At 42.5% G+C, this 22559-nt stretch overlaps 1 protein-coding gene across 2 annotated transcripts in view; it reads right to left on the bottom strand.

Moving 5' to 3' along the window:
• Lats2 (large tumor suppressor kinase 2) overlaps window positions 1–22559 on the bottom strand; it is a 72447-nt gene that overhangs the window by 42980 nt on the left and 6908 nt on the right. For both annotated transcript variants that reach the window (XM_090342422.1, XM_090342421.1), the window contains exon 2: window positions 12977–13516. In XM_090342422.1, coding sequence (XP_090198548.1) covers window positions 12977–13315 — 339 coding nt within the window. In that variant the 5' untranslated portion in view covers window positions 13316–13516. The remainder of the gene's footprint in view (window positions 1–12976; window positions 13517–22559) is intronic.

The following is a 22559-nucleotide window of genomic DNA, read 5'->3' as shown; positions in this document are numbered from 1 at the left end:
AATGTTGATATTAGCTGAGAATTTTACACAGGTGGCTTCAACAAGTTGGAATTCCCTTTTACTCCTAACTTTTGTGAGAGTTTTTGTGATGAATGATTATTAGATTTGGTAAAGTGTTTTCCTTTTCTACTACGATGCTGCAATGGTTTCGTTTTTTATTGTTACATTGCTTCCCTAATGTCAAACAATCCTTGCATCTTTGGTATAAATCCTACTTTGCACTGGTAAAATTGCCTTGCAACTGAATACCACTTGATAATACTTGGTAATATATATTATAAATATAAAAGATATTTGCGGGGCCAAGAGCATGGTCTAGTAGTAGAGTGCCTGCCTAACATGCACAAAGCTCTGGGTTTAATTCTCAGTATCACATACACAGGAAAAGCCGGAAGAGGTACTGTGGCTCAAGTGGTAGAGCATTAGCCTTGAGCTGATGAGCTCAGGGACAGTGCCCAGACCCAGAGTTCAAGCCCCATGACCAAAAATAAATAAATAAAAGATGTTTGAAAAGCTACTGGTCTGTAGTTTTTCTTTTTTCTCACAATGGTTTTGTCATACCTTGATATATTAATACTGATCTCGTAAAATTAATTGGTGATTCCTCTCTCCTTTATTTTCTGAGTCTAGCTAGGATTACTGGTATTTCTTCCTTAATTATTTCATATCTCACTAATAAAACCATCTGAACTTATTTTTTCCTTTTTGCTGGTCCTGGGACTTGAACTCTGTGCCTTCTCACTGTCTCTGAACTTTTTTTGCTCAAGACTAGCATTTTACCACTTGGTCCACAGCATGTCTTGCAGCTTATTCTGAATAGTTTATTGGAGGTAACAGACTTGTGTTCTTTCCTGTCTGGACTGGCTTCAAAGCATGATTCTCAGATTCTCAGCCTCCTAAGTAGCTAGGATTACAAGGGGGAACCACTGGCACCCATCTTAAATTTTGTAAGTAAATTCTAATTACTAATTTCATTTAATGCAAAATGCCATAGGGAAGGTAACCATAAATATGATAACTGAAGTAGAGACTAGAACCAAGACAAGCCCAAGATAAAGGTTCACCTTTGATATTGGAAAACTATTCCCAGCCAAGCACTGGTAACTCATACCTATAATCCTAGCTACTCAGGAGTCTGAGGTCTGAGGATCACAGTTTAAAGCCAATCCTAGCAGGAAAGTCCGTAAGACTCTTTAGTTCCAATTAACTGCCAAAAGTGGAGCCGTGACTCAAGTGGCAGTGTGCTAGACTTGAGCAAAAAAAAAAAAGCTCAGGGACAGCAATCAGGCACTGAGTTCAAGCTCCAGGACGGCACTAATTAATTAACATTAATTAACTAATTAAAATCGGAGAATTATAGTCCTGGCAGGCCTGAACAAAGGAAAGATGCTATTCTGGTAGCTTATGCCTGTAGTCCTAACTACTCAGGAGGCTGAGATCTGTGGATCACAGTTCAAAGCCAGCCCAGGCAGGAAAATAATGAGATTTATAGCTCCAATCAACCACCAAAAAATCAGAAGTGGAGCTGTAGCTCAAGTGGTAGAGTACCAGCCTTGAGTGAAAAAGCAAAGGAATAATACCCAATCCCTGAGTTCAAGTCCTAGTACAAAAGAAAAAGAAAATAATGACAACAAAAAGGGGAAGATGTGTTTCAAGTGAAAGAGTTCTTACCTAATAAGTGGAAAACTCTAAGTTCAGCCTTCTCAATGGGAGAGATGGGGGGGAGGATATCTTCCTGTCTAGGGAAGAATTATGAAGCTACCAATGAAACCCTAAGAAATGAGTGCTGACTCTGCTCTCTGGCTCCTTTTCCTTCTGAGAATCTTACAAGGCAGGGATGTGAATAAGATTAATTTGAACCAATCACACCAAGATTTGACAACATATTCAGCTATTTAGGGGAAGATTCCTGCCCTAACATTTCTAGCTTAAAATACCAGAAAAAACTGGAAGTAGCAAAACAGCAAAGTTGAGTAAAACATGTGGCACTGAAGCAGAAACTGAAGGTGGCAGTCACACACAGTGTTCCTAAGCCTCCTGTCACTTTGAGGTTGACAGCTGGCACCGAGTCCAATTTGTTCCACCCTGCTTGGCCACATTCTTGGGTCATTTAGATGTCAAACACCCAACTTTACGAGGCTCTCTGGCTAAATAAAAGCCTTGAGAAAACAAATAAAGTTATTTCAAATTTACACTGAATATTTACCTGCTGGCTAGGGAAAATTCTCAGTTAATCATTTACTTTTGTAGAAAACCACCTCTTTCTATCACATGATCAATCAATTTTTCAATGTCATAACCAGCCAAACATTTATGGAAGCAACAGGTACACACATTTCCTGAGTTTTAGCAACTATTTGTATGAGCTCTACGGGAGAGGAGACCAGCAGCCAGTGACTGATAAGACAATGATATTATTATTTCATAAATGTGCCCAGCTCTCTGGCTACTTGCTGGTGACATATGGTACTGAGGTTGAACCACCAGCTCTGTGTACCAACCCTGTGCAACCACCATAAAAACATTCATTCTGGTCTGGTGGTTGCAGTAATTCAATCTAGAGAATGAAGAAGTAAGCCACTTGTCCTGGTGACACTGCCAGGGAACAGTGGTTCCACTGTGGATACCTAACAAAGGCTACCTTTTCTATATTCCCTACTAACAGAGCTTCGTCTTACTGGCAGTGGGTTGTTTCCAAGTCAGTTTAAGCACCCCTCTCAGTGCTGGAACAGTGGAGGAAGCACCCTGAGAAAAAGCTAGGCCTTAGGTGGTGATCTCCTTGCCCTTATTCTGCCTCACTGGGAATGTTGGTTGAAAAAGTGTCGCTTGAGCCAAGCTTGGTGGCTCATGCCTGTAATGCTAGCTATTCAGGAGGCTGAGATCTGAGGATCAAGGTTCAAAGCCAGCCTGGGCACAAAAGGACCTGAGACTCTTATCTCCAATTAACCTCTAGAAAAGGGGAAGTGGGGCTTGGCTCAAGGGTAGGGTGGTAGCCTTGAGCTGAAGAGCTCAGGGACAGTGCCCAGGCCAGTATAAGCCAAAATAAAAAAGAGAGAGAGAGAACTATAAATTGAAAAAATATAACTAGTTAAAAATCATTTCCCTTCAGCTCATGTCTATAATGTTTGCTACCTGAGAGGCTGAAAATGGGAAGGTTAAAGATGGAGGCTAGCTCAGACAGTGCAGTCTATGAGACCTCTTCTCAACCAATAGCTAAGCATAGTGGCTCATCATCCTAGCTACATAGGAGACTGAGGTCAAGCAGCTCAGAGTGTTGGGCCAGCCCAGGCAGGAACATCCACAAAACTTCACCTCAACAGAAAAGCTGAGCACAGTGGTATATGTTTGTCACTTGGCTATAAAGAGAAGAGAAAAATGGATGGATCACATTCTGATTGCTGTTCCCTCTTGCAAATCCCCCAGTATAGCCGATTCCATTGTCAACCTAGGATCTGTACCACTCACACAGAGAAGCTATTCAGGGAGAATAGAAAAGATACATTCCAGTTGGGCACAGTGGCACATGCCTATAATCCTAGCTACTCAGGAGGCTGAGATTTTGAGGGTCATGGTTCAAAGCCAGTCCAGGCACTAAAGTACACAAGACTCTTATCTCCAATTAACCACTAGAAAACTGGAAGTGGTATTGTGGCTACAGGGGTAGGGCAGTAGCCTTGAGCTGAAGAGCTCAGGGACAGTGCCCAGGCCGAGTTCAAGTCCCATGACCGACCGTGTGCAGTATGACACCATTTTGTCATGAAAAATAGATGTCTATTATTTCCATACACTATTTAATATGTATTCTATATATGTGTTCTATTAGAAAAAGCAAGCTCTCTATCCAAAACCTAAGGATGGTCATCAGGGCTGTCTTTTTTTGCGAAGTGTACACTTTATTTTAGTAACTGGAGACATGACTATAGAACAGGGCTAAGATATACCATGGTAGAACCAACCTGTCTTGTCAAGGTCATTTTATTTTTAAATATATATTTATACTTATTGTGGTGCTAGGATACAACCACTGCCCTTAGACCTATCAGGCAAGAGTTCTCACTGAGCCATAACCCCAGCATTGAAGAGATTTTAAATCTTTTTTTCTTTTTTTTTTTGTCAATTGTGGGGCTAGAATTCTGGGCCTGGATGCTGTCCCTGAGCTCTTTAGCTCAAGGCAATCACCCTACCCCTTAAGCCACAGTGCCACTTCCACTTTTTTAGTGATTACTTGGAGATAAGAGTCTCAGTCTTACGGGGAGGAGAGAGGAAATGGGAAAAATACACGAGAAGAGGTATCAATATGTGAGAAGTAATGCACCTACTATCTGGCAAATGTAACTGTAACCCCTCTATACATTGCAATTAAAAAAAAAAAAAGATTCTCACAGTCTTTGGTGCCCAGGCTGGCTTTGAACCTCGATCCTCAGCTCTCAGCCTCCTGAGTAGCTAGGATTGCTAACATTATTGAAAGGTAAACAGTTAGTTTATCTTTGGGTTGGACCAAAATTTATTTGAAAGTTTTTTTTTTAAGTAAGTGAAAGAAATAACAGGCCTATGCTTGTTTTATCTTATATTTTTTGGTAGTACTAGTATTTGAACTCAAGGCCTTATGCTTGCTAAGCAGACAGTGTACCACTGAAGCATGCCCTCAGTCCTTTTTTTTTTTGAAAGCCTTTTTAAAAATTAAAAATAAAAATAAAAACAGGGGGAAAGGCAAGGAACTGCTACACCCAAAAGCCATTGTGATCTGATTTCCTGTTACATTACTAACATTCCTGAACTGTTTTTTTCTTCCTCCTCATCTTACTAGTATTTCAGGGCAGCAAGAGCATTCAGTCACCCCTAGAAGATCCTTTTTCTAAAAAAAGGGAAAAAGAAAAAATGTACATGGATCTGTTCCCTTTATATGTTTCATTAGCAAAATGCCTTTATTTCAGTGAAACCATCCTGAAGTACGACTTGTAACCATAACATTTCTCTAGGACTCTCCTGATGATGCCTATTGTTAGAGGTAGACTAAATAAATTCCAATTCACATTGTCTATTGCTGAGACTGACAACAGAAGGGGAGAGGGATTTCCTAGACCAGAACATGAAATCATATCTATACAGTTGGGTGCTTTCTTTCTTTCTTTCTTTCTTTTCCTTCCTTCCTTTCTTTCATTCTTTCTCTCTCTCTCTTTCTTTCACCAGTACTGGGGCTTGAACTTAGGGCTTTGGTTCTGTCTCTGAGCTTTTATGCTCAAGGCTGGTTAGTGCTCTACCACCTGAACCACAGTTGCACTCTCAACTTTCTTTTTGGAGTCCTGGGGCTTGAACTCAGGGCCTGAGCACTGTCTTGGGCTTTCTTAAGGCTAGAGCTCTACCACTTGAGCCACAGCACCACTTCAGGCTTTTTCTATGTATATGGTACCAAGGAATAGAAGCCAAAGCTTCATGTATGCTAGGCAAGCATTCCACCACCAAACCACTCTCCCAGCCATCACAACTATTTCTGTAAATACTAAATGTATACATACTAGGAGCAGTAAGGAGGCCTCTGGACACAGGAACAGCTCGCAGAATCCAGACCTACCTCATATGTCAAGTGTCCTACATTGGGAATAAATTAACAGGAAACTCTGAGGACAGCTCATATTGAGGTGGGAGTTTAGGAGTATTTTTTGGCAAAAAAATAAAAGAGGTTGGGAATGTGGCTTTGTGGTTTGTAGTAGTGTGCTTGTCTAGTGTGCATTAAGTCCTGAGTTCAATTCCTCAGTACCATATAAACAGAAAAGGCCAGAACTGGTGCTGTGACTCAAGTGTTATAGTACTAGTCTTGAGCAAAAGCAGCTCAGGGACAGAGGTCAGGCCCTGAGTTTAAGCGTCAGGAGTGGCAAGAAAAAGAAGAGGAGAATGTAAGCTTAGCCTTGATGCTAGGATCCAGATGAGAAGGTTATTGGAAGCAAATGACCAGCTAACATTTGTGAGTCCTAAAATAAGCAAGTGAGAAAGGGGGTTTGGAATGACATGAGGTTCCTACAACAGAGCTCACAGGTATGGGGCAGTCAATGTGTGCTGAATCCAAATGCAAAGGACATCAGAAACCTGTAAGGACAGGAGACATTTATGCTCCAAAGTATATGAGAGAACAAGAGTGAGAAGTCAGAGGATGAAAAAAAACAGAACCGGATGAAAAGCTGTCCAGGGACAGATAAGAGAATCAAAGCCAGACTTCAAGGGACTGCACTCAGGAATAACTTATGAGACCTGTCACTCAGTTAAGACTCCTGGGCAAGAACATCTAGCAATACTCTTATGTTCAGGTCAACCTGTGAATGCTCACATAAGACAGATCAGAGTTGGGTCACCTGTTTAACTCTTCCATCCTGTAACACTGGGACATCAGAACTCATCTCAAGTTGCTGAGGAGTTACACTATTACAGGTGGCAAGTCCTGAGTGTGGTATCTGGCACTATAGTGTTCGAAAACGTCCTTCTTGTTCCTATGTGAGACCTAGGGCTTCAACATGCCCTGCTCCTTTACAGTGCAATGCTAATAACTTGTATGATGAGTGAGGAAACTTAAAAAAAGTTCTGTCCTTTTCCGCTTAAAATTGCCAAGAACTAGCCAGGTATCAGTGGCTCGTATCTATAATTCTAGCTACTCAGAAAACTGAGATCTAAGGATCGCAAAAGCCAGCCCACATGGACAAACCTGACTCTTACTCCAATTAACTACCAAGCTCAAGTGGTAGGGCGAGCCTTGAGCACAAAAGAATCCAAGCACTGGGCCTGGAATTTGGCCTAGTGGTTGAAGTGCTTGCCTAGCATGCACGAAGACCGGGTTCGATTCCTCGGTACCACATACATAGAAAAAAGCCGGAAGTGGTGCTGAGGCTCAAGTGGTAGAGCTCTAGCCTTGAGAAAGTCCAAGGACAGTGCTCAGGCCCTGAGCTCAAGCCCAGGACTGGCAAAAAAAAAAAAAAAAAAAGAATCTAAGCACTGAGTTCAAGCCCCAGAACTGGAATTTAAACAAACAAACAAGCAAACAAAAAACTTGACTTCCTTTGGTTATTACTCTGCTGATCTCTGATGAGTTTGATGTCATGGCCACTGTGCTCAGAAAGCCCAGCCTCTGAGGAGGTCACGCTCAGATCACTATTTACTCTGCTGATTCAATATATAAGAAAATCAGGATTGGGGATGTGGCCTAGTGGTAGAGTGCTTGTTTTAGCATACACAAAGCCCTGGGTTCGATTCCTTGGTACCACATACACAGAAAAAGCCAGAAGTGGTGCTATGGCTCAAGTGGTAGAGCAACTAGCCTTGAGAAAGCTCAAGGACAGCACTTAGGCTCTGAGTTCAAGCCTGAGGACTCGTAAAATATAATAAATAAATAAAATCACTTTGCTTGCATTCTTCTTACCCTCATTCCATTAAAAACTTAAATCACCTAAGCATATACATGAAAGTTGGAGGGAGTTGGGTTAAAGTTGTAAAGTTACAGTAGGACCAGGGAACTGGATGGAGACACAGCCATAGACTATGCATTTCACACAGAGAGAGGATCCAGCAAGGTCAGTTACAGCTGTCCAGGAGAAAAAAAAACACATGTTATTCCTCAAAGACGGCCACACCTCTTAGTCCTCACATCTGACAGTTGCTCTCTCACTTTTTCTCTTGAGGTCACAACCTCATGCAGGAGTCCAGGAGCAATGGGCCTGCCCTGGAGTCTTTTCTCTCATGCCAGAGTCATTTTTGCTCTGAGTGCAGGAAACTACACAATGACCCAATGTAAAAGTTCTCTCCTCCAACGACACCTGTAAACTTGGGACAAGCAAGTGTTCCACCTGTCACTCAGCAACACCTTGATGCTCTCCATTCAGGGTCCTCCTGTCATCCAGCAACAGCCTTATATCTCCACACAAGGGAGATCAGTCACACCTCATCAGTGGACCATTCCAATGGCTCTGCCTGTCACCCAGTCATATCTTTGTACTTTCTGTCAGGAGCTCCATTCAGGGTCTCTTGGACCCTTGTGCCCTATGAAGGGACTCTACCTGTTAACCCAGCTGCACCCCGTACCCCGTGCAGGTGCTGGGTCTGTCAACCACTGCAATTCAGTGACAGAATACAACTCACAAAGACAGTGAAACAGGGACTATTTTGCATAGTAATTTCACTGTATATTGAGTGTAAAAAGCACTTTTTGAAGAAATATGGTCATCTGAAAAAATAAAGATTAAGAGAAAAAGTGGAAAGAAATGTTTTAAGAGGTAAAGTAAAAGCTAAACTCAATAACTTATGCCAGTAACAAGTATCCAAGGCTATAAAACATGACACTCATATAACAACAACAAAAAATTTCTCTTCTTTCCAATTCCCTCAATCTGTACCAGCATCTTCCATAAGGAATACTAACCCACTGGCCTAGTTTCCTTATAATTATAGAAATTTTCAGGCTGGGAGTTTAGCCTAGTGGTAGAGTGCTTGCCTAGCATTCCCTAAGACCCAGATTCAATTCCTTGGTACCATATACATAGAAAAAAAGCTGGAAGTGGTGTTGATGCTCAAGTGGTAGAGCTCTAGCCTTGAGGAAATCCAAGGACAGTGGTCAGGCCCTTAGCTCAAGCCCAGGACTGACAAAAAAAAAAAAAAAGAAAAAGAAAAAGAAATTTTCCTAACCAGGTACTGATGGATCACGCCTATAATTCTAGCAACTCGGGCCAGGAGTTTGGCCTAGTGGTAGAGTGCTTGCCTAGCAAACCTGGGTTTGATTCCTTGGTATCATATACGTAGGAAAAAAAAAAAAAAGCCAGAAGTGGTGCTGTGGTTCAAGTGGTAGAGCTCTAGTCTTGAGAAAGCCCAAGGTCAGTGCTCAGGCCCTGAGAAAGTTGGGCCAGGAGTTTGGCCTAGTGGTAAAGTGCTTGCCTAGCATGCACGAAGACCCGGGTTCGATTCCTTGGTACCACATGCGTAGAAAAAAAGCTAAAAAGCTGGAAGTGGTGCTGAGGCTCAAGTGGTAGAGCTCTAACCTTGAAAAAGTCCAAGGACAGTGCTCAGGCCCTAAGCTAAAGCCCAAGACTGGCAAAACAAAACAAAAAAATTCTAGCAACTCAGGAGGCTAAGATCTGAGGGTCACAATTCAAAGCCAGCCCAGGCAGAAAAGTCCATGAGACTCTTATCTCCAATTGACCAGCAAAAAAGCTGGAGGTAGAGCTGTGGCTAAAGTGGTAAAGCACTCGATTTGGCCAAAAGAAACTCAGGGACAGGGACAGTGTCCAGAAACAGAGTTCAAGCCTGAGGACTAGCAAAAAAAAAAAAGGGAGGAGGGGAATTTTCCTAAGTTCTTAGGCAATTTATGTTCAACAGAGTTATAAACATCTTATCATCTGGCATATACAATTCATCATTACACAGAAAATACCTTAAAGTCTTTCACTTTCTCCAGATATTTTCATTGCAAATGTTTTAATTTAAAATATCTTTTGCCCGCTGCCGGTGGCTCACCAGTGCTCATCCATAAGCCCAAGAACCAGCAGTCAGTCAATCAATCAATAAAATACATATATCTATACATAACTGTCACATGGATGCATATAAACTGTGCATTTTTAATGTAAAGTTTAATATAACATTAAAAGAAAACACATGTTTATAAAAACTCAAATATTTTCAGCTAGCCTTACTTTACATAGATGAAAAAGCACACACGTGCAATAAAGTTCCACATGCAGAGACCTAGATGGCTAGTGCCTGTAGTCCCAATTACTTAGGAGAGTAAAGCAAGAGGATCACTAGAGGCAGGAGTTCAAGGCCAAGGCTTAGACAATATAGCAAGACACCATCTCAAAAAATGACAGAGGGGCTCACGCCTGCAATCCTAGCTACTCAGGAGTCTGAGATCTGAGAATCAAGGTTCTACACCAGCTTTGGCACAAAAGGACCTGAGACTTATCTCCAGTTAACTTCTAGAAAACAGGAAGTGGGGGCTTGGATCAGGGGTAGGGTTGTAGGCTTGAGCTGAAGATCTCAGGGACATCGCCCCATGACCCACAAAAAAAAAAAAAAAAAAAAAAAGACAGGGGGGGCCGGGAGTTTGGCCTAGTGGTAGAGTGCTTGCACAAAGACCAGGGTTCAATTCCTTGGCACCACATACATAGAAAAAACAGAAGTGGTGCTGTGCCTTACGTAGTAAAAGCACTAGCTTTGAGGAAAGCCCAAACAAAGACTAAGCCCAGGCCCTGAGTTCAAGCCCAGGACTGGAAGAAAAAAAAAAAAAGATAGCATATGACATACAAAAGCATGTGACACTACTAGGTAGAAAGCAAAGTGCTTATGGACATTCTGATGAGTACAGGATGAGTAAGATAATGCTTAGGCTTAAAATCCTAGCTACTCAGGAGGCTGTGATCTGAGGATCCTGGATCCTGGGAAGAAAATCCATGAGACTCTTACCTCCAACTGATCACCAAAAAAGCATGAAGTGGGGCTGTGGCCTAAGTGGCAGAATACTAGTTATAAGTAAAATGCAACATACAGATGAAAAATGCATCAAAATTAACTATCAAAACTATTACAAAAGGAGACAAAGGGGGAGAAGATGCAACAGCAGGAATCTCTTTACCTGTTATAAAATTCCAATAGATGGTTTATATGAGATTTAGTGGGGTTCACAAAAAGACTTTCCTACTGGAATTATCTGAAAGCAAATGCACTCTTATCTGAGTTGAATGGTAAGAACAAGGCACAGCTGCTTTAAGTTATAAATACTAGATACCAAACTGAATTGTTTCAGGAGCAAATGGAGCCTTTTCTACTAGCAATTAACATAAATTAAACATTGATGTGAACTTCAATGATATCATGAGCCTTAATTCTCCAGTATTTGCATTTTACTCTATTGAGAAGAACATCAGCTCCAATGTAATGTTTTGTTTTAAAATTACGACTAATGGATTTTAACCTAGTAAGATCCCACCTCTGTACTTTGGATTATTTTCTTGATTTATTTCTTTCTCTTGAATCTGAAATAGATCTTGCAAAGAACACCTGGGCTCTGATCACCCCCTTTTGTTAACAACTGATTTATGCAAGATTTTAACCTTCGTGTTGTCCTGAAAACCCCTCTGCAATCTTACCCCATGCTTCTTTTGGGCTGCCAATTTCCCTACTTTTAAAACCACCAAATTCTGTCCGTCAGGGCACAACAGTTGGCAGTATATTTAACTTCATGGGTTCATGAGTAAGGTCGGGCCTAAAACACTCCACACACCCACGACCAGCTTCATCAAAGTGGCCAGACATAAGTATGCTTGCTAGACACACGGATCCCTAAGTATCAAGGAAGTCTCTACAATATAGCCAGATTTGTTTTAACAATGTATTATCTCAAAGGAACAATTTTCTAGTTAGGTTCTATGGAGGGAGGGCAGGAATTATCTTTGGGAATAAAAAATGACCATCATAGGGGCTGGGAGTTTGGCCTAGTGATAGATTGCTTACCTAGCATGCACAAAGATCCAGGTTTCATTCCTCAGTACCACATACATAGAAAAGCCAGAAGTGGTGCTGTGGCTCAAGTGGCAAAGCGCTAGCCTTGAGAAAGTCCAAGGACAGTGCTCAAACCCCAAGTTCAAACCCCAGGACTGGTTAAAAAAAAAAAAAATTAATCATTTGCCTTGTCTAAAGACAAAGATGCCAATAATTAGATCATTCCTTAGAAACTGGGGAGGAAGGGAATAGGACAGAAAGAGGGAACAGTTGATACTAAGCACCAAAAAAGAAAGGTACATATCACTCAATCAGGAAGAAATAATTTTATATTAATGTTCAGAGTTAAATTTTTTTCCTATGTAAAACTTTGTTTTTCATTATTCATAAGCTTTGTAAATTAGAATGATGACCCTTATCAGTGTGAATGTAAAAATGATTATGTATATAATTATTCAATCTCAATAAATTAAAAAAAAAGAAATTAGACCGGGAGTTTGGCCTAGTGGTAGAGTGCTTTGCCTAGCATGCACGAAGACCCAGGTTCGATTCCTTGGTACCACATACATAGGAAAAAGCCAGAAGTGGTGCTGAAGCTCAAGTGGTAGAGCTCTAGCCTTGAGAAAGTCCAAGGACAGTGCTCAGGCCCTGAGCTCAAACCCAGGACTGGAAAAAAAAAAAAAAAAAAAAGAGGAGAAAAAAGTAAAAAGAAAGAGAAGCTAGCCCCTTCCCTAGGACAGTTCAGATTATCCCCAAATAATCCTTTAAAGAGCTAAAAATCCCTCTCATCTTCATTAGAAAATAAATGAGCTGTGGGTATAACTCCATGGTACAACACATGATATGTACAAAGCTCTGAGTTGTCGTCGTCATCGTCGTCGTCGTCGTCGTCGTCGTCGTCGTCGTCGTCGTCGTCGTCGGTTGTGGGACTTGAACTCTGGCCCTGGGTGCCGTCTCTGAGCTCTTCAGCTCAAGGGTAGTACTCTACCACTTGAGCCACAGCACCACTTCTGGTTTTCTGGTAGTTAATTGAAGACAAGAGTCTCCCAGACTTTAGTGCCTGGCCTGGCTCTAAACTGCGATCCTCAGATCTCAGCCTACTGAGTAGCTAGGATTTCAAGTGTGAGCCACCAACACTCAAAGCTCTGAGTTCTATCCCAATAAGATACACACATACTCTCACATGTGGGCACATGGGCGCGCACATATACAAGCATAGAGGGGGAGGGGGAGAACAAGTGCACACCGTACAATTTCAGGAGAGTTTAGAACATTGTGCATCCTGCCTTAAAAAGGAAAAGCAGCTACAGACTCTGGGAAAGATGGTAGATAACAGTTCAGTATGTAAAATAAGACTGCTGGTTTTTATGTGGCAAACTTCCCTGTGAGTATTATCAAAGCCTTTGACTAGCTGCCAGAGGATTCTGGCCATCTGAGTGTGGTTCCCGTGGGGGGTACTCACTGTGTCTGCCCCCACGGGAAGTTGAAGAAGGTCTATACCCACCTGGTCACATCCTGCATTCACCAGCTCCTGAAGCATTTGCCGGTTGACCTCTGCGGCTGTGGAAGTGCCAGATTCATTGGCGAAAGGCAGTAGGGAATATCTGATTTCCCTGAGGGCTTTCTGGTAAGGTCCAAACTTCGGGGTGGCTCTCATCTGCTGCTGCCTGGCAGCATCTTTGCTCCCCAGGACTTTGGCATCCAGAGAAGCATCACTGTTTGGTCCCACGGGCAGCCCCTGGGTTGAAGGCTTGGGGGGCTGCTTTAACCCCTCTCGGATCTCTTGCAGTCGCTGCCGGCTATTTCCAGAATAGGTTGTGGCAGGAAAAGTCTTTGGCCTCATTGTTAGTCCCACTTCCTTCTACCATAAATACAATCTTCTCAAAGGGTTTATTATTTTAAAAAAAAAACTTTCAATAGTCAATTAGTTGTAAACATACATTCAAAACAATTTCCTTTTGAAATTTTTCTTTCCTTCAATTTTTATAGTTCCTGTAGAGAACCTACAATTTTCCAGAGTCTTCATCTTATAGATCATCGCTTTCTAGGGGAGGGAGGGGGAGAAAAGAGAAAGGAAAAAATGTTTACTTGTGGTTTTTGTATAATGTTAATGTTACTTTTCAGAAATAGTCAGTGCTCTTGGGAATACTCTGCTTGGAAAGAGCACATCTCTGAAATGACAAAAACAGGTCAGCACAGCCAGAGAACAAGATATCTGGGACTATCCCAAGATATTTCCTGTAAACAGATCACCTACCAGCAAGTTTATCTCCACAATTATCCTACCTGGGACAAGACCAGTAAATTCCAACAACTGTCAAGTCCTTTAAAATACTTCACTATGATGTAATTTCATTTTGAAACACAACTGGAGTATTTAGAGTGAACTTTTCTTTTGGTTGGTCATAGAGCTTGGTCATTGAGCTTAGGGGTGCTATCCCTAAGCTCTTCTGCTTGTGGTAGTGCTCTACAGTTCCACTTCCAGTTTCTGCTGATTAATTAAACATAAATCTCACAGACTTCCCTTCCTGGGCTGGCTTTGAACTGAAATCCTCAGGTATCAGCTTCCTGAGTAGGATTACAGGCATGAGCTACCAGTGCCTGACCTAGAGTGAAATTTTCTAAGTGGACTTCTGGCATGTCCTTAATAACAGCACATTAATTCTTGGTCTCCTCTGTGATCCTTCTGAAACTGATCCACCTGAAACTATGGTCTTATCACATCTTTGCAAATTTTACTAATAAAGCCCTCCCAGTTTTCCTGAAAATCAGCACAAAATCTGTCATCTAAAGATATCCTCTATTGTAGTCAAAAGCAGTTTGTTTTATGAAACCATTGGTAACTACTTCCTTCATTTTTTACAATGTGATCACTCAGCATTTTGACCTGAGCAGCAGCAACACCAACAAAAATCTCTCTTTCTTGTAGAAGGTGATTCCTATACAGGAGACTAGTAGTAAGAAGTGGATCTGTGGCTCATGTCATAGAGTGATTGCCTTGAGCAAAAGAAGTTCACAGACAGTGCCCAGGCCCTGAGTTCCAGCCCTAGGACCAACACCAAAAGAAGAAAGAAAGAAAAAGGAAAAAGAGGAGGAAGACGACAACTGGTAAAAGGTACTGCAACCACAGTTACAAGCTAGCGGGATACAGAACCCATACTACATTAAGAACCTGGCCCCACTACATGCCAGGGGGGGCAGTTTTCCATAGAGAATTATACTGACTACAGGCCTAAACTGTCATCTACTTGGGTTGCAGCCTAATCTAGACACTGTCATAGGTAGCCAGCTCTGGTTACTTGTTGATCACAGACAAGTTCCTTGACTTCGCTCACAGGAGCAGATGTGCTCAGTAGAAACCATACCTGGGATTCTGAACTTGCACCTTCCCCTGGGCAATATCAATAGGCAGTCTGGGCCTTTCCTGATGCTGGTCATTCCACCTCAGTTTGAAGTCAGTGCTGAGCTCACAGGAGAAGCCACAGCATCCCATACTACATTGCACTGCCGAGCTGGACTGTTCAATAGGGATGAACAATGGGATGCATTTCCCACGTACAGTATCTTCCAGCTTAGGATGGGTTTGTCTGGATGCATAATGCTATATAAGCTGAGAAGCATCACCTCATTACTAGCATAATCAGCTGTGCAACTCAAGGAGGTACCTACCAGTAATGGAGGAAGGCTGCGCGCCCGGAGGTCATAGATGATATTGCACTGAAACCTAGAGGTCAGACACTTCCTCCTCCCCTTTCTCCCCTCAATCTCACAACCGTTTCTTCTTATTCCAAAGAATTCAAAGAGCAGACGTGGAAAGATTATCATTGGGAAGACTTTTCTGCTGTATTTTTTTTTGGGGGGGGCAGTGGTGGGGCTTGAACTCAGGGCCTGAGCACTGTCCTTGGACTTTTTCAAAAGGCTGTAGCTCTACCACTTGAGCCACAGCACCACTTCCAGCTTTTTTTCTATGTATGTGGTACTGAGGAATGGAACCCAGGTCTTTGTGCATGCTAGGCAAGCACTCTACCACTAGGCCAAACTCCCAGCCCTGTTGTATTATTTTTGACAATAGTGGGGTTTGAACTCTACCACTTCAGCCATGCCCCAATCCCTACTCCTTTCTTGTTTTGTTTCAGTTATTTTTCAGGCAGGGGCTTGTGTTTTTGTTTGGCTGGGATTTTTTTTTGCTTTTAATTAATTAATTTATTTTGCCCATGGCTGGCCTCAGCTTCAGACCATAATCTTCCTACCAATATCCTCTTGTGTAGCTGAGATCACAGAAATGTGCACCACACCTAGTTTACCAATTGACATGTGGCTTTCAATAAATTTTGGACTGGGCTGACCTTGAACCACAATCCTCTCTCTCCCTTCTGAGTAGCTGGGATAACAGCTCTTGGTTGTCTAGTTTTTTTGTTGTTTTTGCTTTTTTGTTTTGTTTTGTTGCAGTACTGGTGATGGGAGATGAGACATGCACATGTTAGTCAAACACTCTTCCATACAACTTATCACTGAGTTTTGGCAAACAAAGAAAATGGATACCACTATCTCCAAACACACCTTTTAAGATCCTGCTTCACCAAATATGTATAGGGGAGGGGTGTATAATGGCAGCTAGCATTCACCCAGTACTTACTGTAGGGCAGGCACTGTTCAGAGTTTTATGTAATTAATTTATATGCTTTATTACACAGTATTAAATCAGGAAACACTAACAGTAACAATTAAAAATCTATTCATTTCTTAGATGTGATCTTCACAGTTTTAACCATCTACTTTCTCAGTGTAAATGAGAAGGCAGAATCAGATTTCCCACATGAACACTCTATTTCAATTTATGAGTTCTAATATTTTAAGTCACTCTTTTGTGTAAAGCTGAACAGATAGTGAGCTCTGAGACCTGGAGAGCAGGTCTCAGAGGGCCTCATTGTTGGCACTGGCCCAAAAGCCTAGAATTCTACTCAATGCACATAAAATGGGGCACATTGCAACCACTGTTTCCAGAGACTTCCTGGTCTGAGCATCTGTATTGAAAGAACTGATTTTCTAAACCTGTAAGTCCAGATTTCAACAAAAATGAAGATTCCTAAGAACTTGCTGAGGAGACTCCAAGGAGTGAGATGTCTAGGAATTTACAGAAAGGTTATTTCTTTCTGGTAGGAATTCATAATCAATCATTTGGTTTACAATCTCTTGTTCACTACTCTTTCTTTGATAACTAAAACAGAGAAGACATATGCCATACTACCTTTACAACAAGCAATGTAAGGGAAGGTATCATAGTAAAAATGTGCCCATTCCAACTTCTCTACCCTGTCAACTTTGCAAACCTTTTGTCTTTTTTGGAGACAAGGCAAGATTTTACCATGTAACCCAGGATGGCCTTGAACTCTCCATCCTCCTGCCTCAGTCTTTCCAGGCTATCCACCACCATGCCAATGCAAATGATCACAGATGGGATTTATTACGCTTACAGTCAAGTAAGGGAGGTGAGGATGAGATGGGAAGTGAAGAGCTGCAAAGAAAGAGCCTCCCCATCTGAGTGACGAGGCCATATAAAAGGATGGGAGAAACAAAAGGGAAAAGGATTTAAAGTAAAGATAAGCAAACATGAGCTTAGGAAGAATGGAAGTAGAGCCGTAGGAAAGACAGTCACAGAAGGAAAAGAAATGAAGACTGTAGGCTCTGCTTCCTCAGATCTTCTAGGTGGGGTAGGGGTGGGGCCTTCCAGGAGGAACCAAGACAGAGAGAATCTTCAAATGTTCAGAGATGCTACACAGGTCTTCATGGTCAGCCTGTATCACCACCTTCCAGAGAGGTCTGCTTAGAGGCCACTGGAGAGTGGAGGGTCACACTGCTGGTGAACCACAGATCAGGGAGTAAGGCTTCATGACCTTGAAATTAAGCACAAGGGCTGTGCTTAAAAGCCTAACTGGGACTGGGCACTGGTGGCTCATGCCTATAACCCTAGCTGCTCAGGAGGCTGAGATCTGAGGATCAAGGTTCCAAGCCAGCCCAGGCCTGAAAGTCCATGAGACTCTTATCTCCAATTAACCACCAGAAACGTGAAGTGGCACTGTGGCTCAAAGTAGTAGAACCCTAGCCTTGAGCTGGAAAGCTTAGGGGACAGTGCTCAGGCCTAGAGTTCAAGCCCTATGACTGATAAAGATTAAAAAAACAAAACCAAAAACACCTGGAACTGTATTACTTAGGACACAGCTCCACTTCTGGCTTTTTGTAGGTAAGAGTTTCATGGACTTTTCCTACCCAGGCTGGCTTCAAACTGTGATCCTCAGATCCTCCTGAGTTGCTAGGATTCCAGGTGTAAGCCACTGGCACCTAGCTCACATATGTGTTTAAAGCACACAAATAAGGCCGCTGATCACCACCCAAGAGTTCACACACATGGGACTGCGAGTTTGGCCTAGTGGTAAGAGTGCTTGCCTAGCATGCACGAAGACCAGGGTTCGATTCCTCAGCACTCCACATACATAGACAAAGCCAGAAGTGGTGCTGTGGCTCAAGTGGTAGAGTGCTAGCCTTGAGAAAGCCCAAGGACAACGCTCAGGCCCTGAGCTCAAGCCACAGGACTGGCAAAAAAAAAAAAAAAAAAAGAGGAGAATCATGACCATGGGCAGAAGCCCTTCACACTAGGCTTGGTAGGAACCCCTTTCACAACTTCTAACACCACTTTGGACTCTATGTATGTGGAATTGTGCATTCTATATTTTCCTGTACTTACTTTGTGCATTGTTTGCTCATCTATGTGTACCATCCCTACTACTGGACACTGGGACCATCCAGCTGGGGCCTACCTATTGATAGCACAGGATGCCGCTGTTGAGAGGCAAGAGGCTGAGGAGTAAGGCCTGCCCAAGACCTTGCCTTCCACAACATATTCTGCTATGGTTTAAACCCAAAAATGATTCCATAGACTCAGCTGATGGCACTATTTGGAAAAGAGGTAGAAAAGTTCAGGTGGTGGAACTTAACTTCCTAGTTACTAAAGTCATGTCTTTGTAGAAATCACGTCTAGTCTCCAGTCCTGTCACTCTCTGCTTGCTGTCTGCCATGAGGTTCAGAACTTCCTCCACACACTCCTGCCGCCACGACGTTCTGCTTAATCACATAGGAGAAAGCTAAAAGGCATGGACTAAATCATCAGAAACCTGAGCCAGACAAATTCTTTCCACCCTTAATGAACACAGGTGACTGGGTGACAAGAAAGATAAATCTATGTGCCATTTTCTTATTGTACAACACAAACTACAAACTACCCTCACAGAGTGTTGTACACATGCCTGTGGGCTACTCAGAGCCAAATTCCAATGCCACAAAATCTTCAAGTTAATTATGCTCATTTTGACATAGTGATACACAGCTAACATATTATATTAATTAAGGATTCAGGTAAAATGACTTAATGAGTTAGGCCAAAAAGAAGGAAGAGGGGAGGAGGAGGAGGACGAGGAGGAGGAGGAGGAGGACGAGGAGGAGGAGGAGGAGGACGAGGAGGAGGAGGAGGAGGAGGAGGAGGAGGAGGAAAGGAAAGAAAGAAAGAGAAAAGCTTCAAACAGGGAGGAGATAATAGGGCAAAATTCACAAGACTTAGTGAGAAAGGTACCATAGTAAACTACAGATACATTATATACCCACTAAGTGACACCCCCCTTTAAATCATTGCTCAAAAACAATGCAGAGATAGTAATGCCACTCTAATATAGGCTTGAGAGAAAAGTACAGAAAAGGAAAGCAGGTTCTAGGTATTAGGCTGATAGACACAAGTGCCTCAGCTAGAGGCCTGCCTGCCGAGGTATATAAACACTTCAGAAGCCACAGAGGTGACTGATCTCATCGTCAGGTCTCAGGCACCAACCAGGTCCTCCTTTCCTTCTGGAAGGGAGCAGGACTGTTCTCTGCCAAGAACAAACAACTCCACCATCTACCCGGCTCATTCCTAGTCATTTCTCAGCTTCAGCACCCACCACAGGGCCTTCTGACCACCTAAGCTAAGAGAATATACTCTCATCTGTCTCCCACTGTCCTCCTACAGCATGACCACAGTGTCTCTTCATGAATGACCTGAACTATAGCATAGTGAGGGGAGGAGCAATCTGTCCACCTCTTTCGGCTCTAGAAATCAGCCACATGGGCCCGGATGCACCTGTTGAATGACAGAAACATGAAGGCCTCAGTTCCACAATAAGGATGAAGTCGGCCACCCCAGAGACCTGAAGAGAGGCTGTAGTATATGCTTGCAATCCCAGCATTTAGGAGGCTGAGGAAAGAGGATCACAAGAGCAAAGCCAGCCTAGCCTGGACACAAAGATTCTGTCCCTCTGAGAAAAAAAAAAAAAGCGGTTGGGTGCGGCTCACACCTGTAATCCTAGCTACTCAGGAGGCTGAGATCTGAGGGTCGTGGTTCAAAGCCAGCCCAGGCAGTAAAGTCCGTGAGACTCTTATCACCAATTAACCATTAGAAAATGGGAAGTAGGGCTGTGGCTCAAGAGGTAGAGCGGTAGCCTTGAGCTGAAGAGTTTGGCCTAGTGGTAGAGTGCTTGCCTAGCATGCACAAAGACCTAGATCCAATTCCTTGGTACCACATACATAGAAAAAGCCAGAAGTGGTGCTATGGCTCATGTGGTAGAACACTAGCTTTGAGAAAGCCCAAGGATAGTGCCCAGACCCTGAGTTCAAGCCCCAAAACTGACACACACACAAAAAAGTCAGAGCTGGGAGTTTAGCCTAGTGGTAGAGTGCCTGCCTAGCATGCATGAAGACATGAGTTCCATTCCTCAGTACCACAAACATAGAAAAAGCTGGAAATGGTGCTGTGGCTCAAGTGGTAGAGCTTTAACCTTGAGAAAGCCCAAGGGAAGCTCTCAGGTCTCAAGTTCAAGCCCTGGGACTGGCAAAAAAAAAAAAAGGCAAAAACATCCCCCCCTCAAAAAATAATAGAAGTTACCAGGAAGTTATCTTTTAATATTCAATGTAGATTTAGGGGTACTGATATTCAGATTTATGGGCAGTGATATCTACAGCAACAATGGTGGATTGATTTGGACATATATAAACGAAGTGTTTATTTTTACTTCTACCAAAAAAAAAAAAAAAATGGAGAAATGGGCCAGGAGCTCATGGCTCATTCCTGTAATCCTACCTACTCAGGAGGCTAATCTTCTGTGGATCACAGTTTAAAGCCAGCATGGGCAGAGATAAGTTTCTTATCTCCAATAAACTACCCCCAAAAGAGCCAGAAATGGAGCTCTGGTTCAAATGGTAGAGTGCTTGCCTTGCGCAAAAGAAGCTCAGGGATGGTGCCCAGACCCTAAATTCAAGCTAAAGGACCATCATAAAAAGAGAGACAGACAGACAGAGACACAGAGAGACAAAGAGAGAGAGAGAGAGAGAGAGAGAGAGAGAGAGAGAGAGAGAGAGAGAGAGAGAGAGAGAGAGATCAACTAGCAGTTCATTTCTAACTAACTTGTCTTCAAATAATGGTTCTCTTCCTAAAAAAGAACACACTTCCACCAATGGAAAGCTCAGCCCAAAGCACTGTGTAAGGCAAAACCCCCAGCCAATGTAGGTTCACATATGACCCCTATTCACATAGAACAAAAACACAGTGGGGGTAGCAGCTGTCATCTAACACACAGCTGAATGCTCACATGCCTTGCAGACATTCCAAGCACAAAAATCAACCAGGGTAGGAGAGACTGGACCCTCCCCTGTTAGTGTCTGCAGTGATGTATGAGTTAAGATTTCCCAGGTGGATATACCCCAAAACAGCAGTACATCATGTGTCATGGTTTTCTTCACCCTTGTCTTTATGAAAAATTTCAAGTGTTACATCAAGAGCATTTTCAGGGACATCCCATAAACTAGCCTACAACTAGTGGTACTCAGTAGAGGGAAGTCAAGGCACCATCCTGACTTTCTTCCCAGCTCTCACTCCCTTATATGAAGTGCTTATAAGGATACCAAAGGAGCAGTCCCTGTGACAGCACCTACAGGTATCATGTGTGCTTACCTGAATAATTTGAAAAGGAAGCTTCCTTTCCATTTAAGAGCAAAAACTTAAGAGCCCCGGGAATTTGGCCTAGTGGTAGAATGCTTGCCTGACATGCACGAAGACGGGGTTCGAGTCCACATACACAGAAAAAAGCCAGAAGTGGTGCCGAGGCTCAAGTGGTAGAGCTCTAGCCTTGAGAAAATCCAAAGACAGTGCTCAGGCCCTGAGCTCAAGCCCAGAACTAGAAAAAAAAAAAAAAAAGTGGGGGGGAATTATTTTCTCAGCTTGGGATCTTTAAACCTCTTAGTTTGAAGAGACTTGATTTCACATCCAAATTATGAACTTCTAAAGAAATTTTTCTATTTACTCTGACATCTTTAATCTCACATCTATTCAGATTAAGACTACAGATGAAGATAAACTACTCTGACAAATTGCTTTAACATTTTAATAACAAACAACCTGAAAGGAGAACATTTTGTTTTTTTGTCAAGAGTTAAAATAGCTTATTTTAATGATATATACTGGAAAATGAAGGTATCATTAAACTAATTACCAGATGATTTAAACATACATTAAACCAAATTATAAGATATTCAAAAACACACAACTATAATCTTAGCTACTCAAGAGGCTGAGATCTGAGGATCATGGTTCAAAGCCAACACTGGACAAAAAGTCCATGAGACTCTTATCTCTAATTAACCACGAAAAGCCAGAAATAGAAAACGGCTCAAGTGCTAGCCTGGAACACAGGAGCTCAGGGACTATGCCCAGGCCCTGAGTTCAAGTCCCAGGATTGACAAAGATATTCAAAATCAGAAATACTTCAGTCTTAATATGGAGCCCATCACCAGCCAAATCCATGTTTATAGTATAAGTGGCTATACAAATACCACAGGGACAATATTTTAGCCAACTCTTTCATTTGATCCTATGAAATCCAACTCCAAGCCTCAATGCAACCCTGGAAAGTGATACCAGATGTTCAAGAATTCACATTTGAACCTCTCCTAGTGCTCAAAATGCCACATGGGCTGCCAAACACATGAAGTACAACCCTGAAACCAACCAA

This window comes from Megascapheus bottae, chromosome 11 (genome assembly GCF_031878675.1).
Source record: "Megascapheus bottae isolate mThoBot1 chromosome 11, mThoBot2.hap1, whole genome shotgun sequence".
NCBI lineage: Eukaryota > Metazoa > Chordata > Mammalia > Rodentia > Geomyidae > Megascapheus > Megascapheus bottae.
This window is presented reverse-complemented; position numbering and strand designations above follow the sequence as displayed.